At 55.4% G+C, this 5,000-nt stretch overlaps 1 protein-coding gene across 2 annotated transcripts in view; it reads left to right on the top strand.

The window, feature by feature from the left end:
• Positions 1–2,193: 2,193 nt before the first annotated feature.
• The window catches only part of trim67 (tripartite motif containing 67), a gene marked incomplete at both ends in the record, with an annotated part of 35,129 nt that continues 32,322 nt past the window's right edge, over positions 2,194–5,000 (top strand). For both annotated transcript variants that reach the window (XM_080527723.1, XM_080527722.1), the window contains one exon: positions 2,194–3,024. In XM_080527723.1, the coding sequence (XP_080383849.1) occupies positions 2,194–3,024 (831 nt within the window). The remainder of the gene's footprint in view (positions 3,025–5,000) is intronic.

The raw sequence follows: 5,000 nt of genomic DNA, 5'->3' as shown, positions 1-5,000 counted from the left end.
CGCTTTACAACAGCCTCTCATTCACCCATTCACACACACATTCACACACCAATGGCGGCAAGCTACCATGCAAGGCGCCGGCCCGCTCATTGGGAGAAATTTGGGGTTCAGTGTCTTGCCCAAGGACACTTCGACATGTGGCCAGCCAGGGCTCGAACCGCCGATCTGCCAACCTTGCGATCATTAGACGGCAGCTCTACCTCCTGAGACACAGCCGCCCCTAGGGATGAGGATAAGGGATGAGGAAGGAGGGAGGAGGGATGAGGGAGGAGGGATGGAGGGAGGAGGGATAAGGGATGAGGGATGAGAGATGGAGGGATGAGGGAGGAGGGATGAGAGATGGAGGGATGAGGGATGGAGGGATGAGGGATGAGGGATAAGGGAGGAGGGATGAGGGATAAGGGAGGAGGGATGGAGGGATGAGGTATGTGGGATGTGGGAGGAGGGATGGAGGGAGGAGGGATGAGAGATGAGGGAGGAGGAATAAGGGATGAGAGATGGAGGGATAAGGGATGAGAGATGGAGGGATGAGGGAGGAGGGATGAGAGATGGAGGGAGGAGGGATGGAGGGATGAGGGATGGAGGGATGAGGGAGGAGGGATGAGGGATAAGGGAGGAGGGATGGAGGGAGGAGGGATGAGGTATGAGGGATGTGGGATGAGGGAGGAGGGATAGAGGGATGAGGGAGGAGGGATGGAGGGGTGGAGGGATGGTATCACACACAACGTGTCCGTTTCCACAGAGGTTTGCGGAAGTCAGTGAAGATTTTTAGTGGACAGGGAGAACCACCAACACTCCCCCCTTCCACCCTCCACACCACCCCCACCACTATCCCCCCCATCTAACATAGACCCCCTCTAACATAGACCCCATCTACCATAGACCCCCTCTACCATAGACCCCTCTGTCTCTCTCTCTCTCTCTGTCTGTCTCTCTCTCTCTCTCTCTCTCTCTCTGTCTCTGTCTCTCTCTCTCTCTCTCTCTCTCTCTCTCTCTCTGTCTCTGTCTCTCTTTCTCTCTGTCTCTCTGTCTCTCACTCTCTCTCTCTGTCTGTCTGTCTGTCTCTCTCTCTGTCTCTCTCTCTCTGTCGCTCTCTCTCTCTCTCTCTCTGTGTCTCTCTCTCTGTCTCTCCCTCACTCCCCCCCCCTCTCTCTCTGTCTCTCATTTCGTTGAACCTTGGTCTCATTGCAGAGAATCATTCTGCTGTGAACACTGATTACTAACAGACATGCACGCACGCACATAGACACACACACACACAGACGCATGCACACACACACACACACACACACGCACGCACACGCACAGAAGGTGTGGACGTAGCGACACAATGCCTCTGATCTGTAATCTACCTCAAACGGAGGGACTGATGGGCGCAGGCGCAGAACACGCGCCAAAGAAGGTGAATCATCTGTGGGAGAGAGAGCAGCATCTGTGGCCTCTTTGTCCGAACCAGCGAGGACCAAAACATTACTCACGGCTGAGGGCGAAGAAACAGGCCTCTGAATTGATCCTTTAAAATATCATGTCGGTTCTAAATACACCATAATACAGGCTCCAATTATAGCGCATTATGTACAACAACAACAACAACAACAACAAAAAGAAAAAATAAACAGAATAATGGTTATGTGGGGTTATCGTCATTTAGAGATGTAGCGAGTCCCCACTGAGCTATAAGGCGAAGATGAAATGGATGAAATGCTTTTCATTTAAGGAACGACGGGGCGGGGGGGGGGGGGGGGGGGGGGGGGGGGTGTTTGTGTGTGAGCGTGTCTCATGTCAAACGGGAGTCTATGGGGTTTGGTTATGGGGGTTTGTAGTTTTCGGTCAAAATACAATCGTTAGAGTGCCGATACATCCTGACTGAATCCCATCCTCACGCACTACAACAACTACAACCCCCCCTCGATTGTGCGCCTGCGTAAAGCAAAAAAGACCTTGACGCGCCTGCGTAAAAAGTGCACCAGGGAGCTGTCCACGGCAGTGGTGCTGAAGCAGTCCTGTGTGTGTGTGTGTGTGTGTGTGAGAGAGAGAGAGAGAGAGAGAGAGAGAGAGAGAGAGAGAGAGAGGAGAGAGAGAGAGAGAGAGAGAGAGAGAGAGAGAGAGAGAGAGAGAGAGAGAGAGAGAGAGAGAGAGAGAGAGAGAGAGCGAGCGAGGCGAGCGAGCGTTGTTACATACAGTACAGACACGATGGACGAAGAACTAAAATGTCCGGTTTGCGGTTCTCTCTTCAAGGACCCGGTCCTCCTCCCGTGCTCGCACAACGTGTGCCTGGCCTGCGCCCGGAACATCACGGTCCAGACCGCGGAGGGCGGAGGGGGGGAGACCCTCCCCCCGCACCACCACCACCACCACCACCGAGCCTCCGGGACCCCGCTGGACTACGACTGCCTGGACCTGGACAAGATGAGCACGTACAGCGAGACGGACAGCGGCTACGGCTCCTACACGCCGTGCGTCAAGTCCCCCAGCGGGTTGGGGTTGTTCCCCCCCCCGCCTCTCCTCCACCGCCACTGCTCCATCACCTGCCCGCTCTGCCACCGGAGCGTCTCGCTGGACGAACCCCGGGGGCTGCGGGGCTTCCCGCGGAACCGGCTGCTGGAGTCGATCGTGTCCCGCTACCAGCAGAGCCGCGGGGCGGCCGCGAGCCGCGGGGCGGCCGCGAAGTGCCAGCTGTGCGACCGGAGCCCCCCGGCCGACGCCACCGTGATGTGCGAGCAGTGCGACGTGTTGTACTGCGCGCCCTGTCAGCAGCGGTGCCACCCGTCGCGCGGCCCGCTGGCCAAGCACCGTCTGGTGCCCCCGCCGAGCCAGCCTCATGCACCCTCGGCCGGGGGGGGACATCAGAGGCTGCCGGCGGCCACGGCGCGTAAAGCGGCGACGTGCGCAGAGCACGAGGCCGAGGGCTTCAGCATGTTCTGCTGCAGCTGCAGGACGCCCGTGTGTCCGAAGTGTCTCGAGGACGGGAGGCACGGGAAGCACGACGTCAAGCCGCTGCCCGCGATGTGGAAGCAGCACAAGGTAGGCGACACACACACACACACACACACACACACACACACACACTTAATTAGTATAGGCTATCTGTATGATCAAGTAGAGTAGACTGTTACACCAGATGTACAGGAGAGAGCGTGTTTGTGTGTGTGTGTGTGTGTGTGTGTGTGTGTGTGTGTGTGTGTGTGGGTGTGTGTGTGCGTGTGTGTGTGGTGTATGTGGTGTGTGTGTGTGTGTGGTGTATGTGGTGTGTGTGTGTGTGTGTGTGGTGTATGTGGTGTGTATGGTGTGTGTGTGTGTGTGTGTGTGTGGTGTGTGTGTGTGTGTGTGTGCGTGTGTGTGTGTGTGTGTCTGCGTGTGTGTGTGTGTGTGTGTGTGTGCTCTTAAAAAGCTCTTACATTTGAGGAGGATGAAGATGTATTGACTCACTCACACACACACACACACACACACACACACACACACACACACACACACACACACACACAGTAGAGTGATCAACCCCAACTGCCTCCAGAGCCAACTGGGTCAGCAGTCAGTCATGTGACCTGATGGAGAGCGTGTGTGTGTGTGTCTGTGTGTGTGTCTGTGTGAGTGTGTGTGTGTGTGTGTCTACCCTGCCTGGTTCCCTTCACATCCATCACTGATCAAACAGCACGGCAGGGTGTGTGTGTGTGTGTGTGTGTGTGTGTGTGTGTCTGTCCCACCACCGTGACCAGGGGAGGAGGAAAGAGAGAGAGAGAGGAGAGAGAGAGAGAGCAGAGGAGGGAGAGAGAGAGAGAGAGAGGAAAGGAGAGGAGAGAGAGACAGAGAGAGAGAAGGACAGAGAGATGGACAGAGAGAGACAGAAAGATGGACAGAGAGAGACAGAGAGAGAGAGAGACAGAGAGATGGACAGAGAGAGACAGAGAGATACAGAGAGAGACAGAGAGAGAGAGAGACAGAGAGAGAGACAGAGAGAGAGACAGAGAGAGACAGAGAGAGACAGAGAGAGAGACACAGAGAGAGACAGAGAGAGACAGAGAGATGGACAGAGAGAGAGAGAGAGACAGAGAGATGGACAGAGCGAGACAGAGAGAGACCGAGAGAGACAAAGAGAGACAGAGAGAGACAGAGAGATGGACAGAGAGATGGACAGAGAGAGAGACAGATAGATGGACAGAGAGATGGACAGGTCTGGAGCTGTGAGGGTTCTGACAGGTTGTCATGGCCACCAAGACTAGCATCACTGCTGTAGCTCCGCCCCCCAGGCTCTCTGTCGCTGAGCGACATGCCAATAAAGTTGAGTTGGGTTGGGGGAGGCTGGGGGAGGTGGGGGGAGGTGGGGGGAGGCTGGGAGAGGCTGGGGGAGGTGGAGGGGAGGCCGTGGGAGGCCGGCGGAGGTAGGGGAGGCTGGGGGAGGTAGGGGAGGCTGCATGGGGGAGGGAGGGGGAGGTGGGGGAGGTAGCCATCCTGTTCCTAGCAAAGGACTAACGAACAAGCAGATGTTCCTGCTGCTTACCTCAGGCGTAGAGATACTATGACCTGGCTACGCTACGCTAGCTGAATGCTACACTAGCTGAATGTAGGTTAATGCATACAGTTACAGTTTCAGCAGCTTGCTTTACTTCCTCCATCCAATATGCGTCCTGTTCCACATGAGCTAGCTGTGTGTGTGTGTGTGTGTGTGTGTGTGCATGTGTGTGTGTGTCCAAGCATGCATGCGTGTGTGTGTGTGTGTGTATGTGTGTGTGTTTCCATGCATTTATGCTTGTGTGTGTGTGTGTGTGTCCATGCATTTATTCTTGTGTGTGTGTGTGTGTCTCCATGCATGCATGCTTGTGTGTGTGTGTGTGTGTGTGTGTGTGTGTGTCCATGCATGCATGCTTGTGTGTGTGGACACTACCTGAATGTAGGTTAATGTACAGTTCCAGAAGCTTACTTCACTTCTTGCATTCAGTATGCATGCGTGTGTGTGTGTGTGCGTGTGTGTGTGTGTGTGTGTGTGTGTGTGTGCGTGC

The sequence above is a fragment of the Nansenia antarctica genome, assembly GCF_963989245.1.
Source record: "Nansenia antarctica genome assembly, chromosome: 3".
Classification (NCBI taxonomy): domain Eukaryota; kingdom Metazoa; phylum Chordata; class Actinopteri; order Argentiniformes; family Microstomatidae; genus Nansenia; species Nansenia antarctica.
This window is presented reverse-complemented; position numbering and strand designations above follow the sequence as displayed.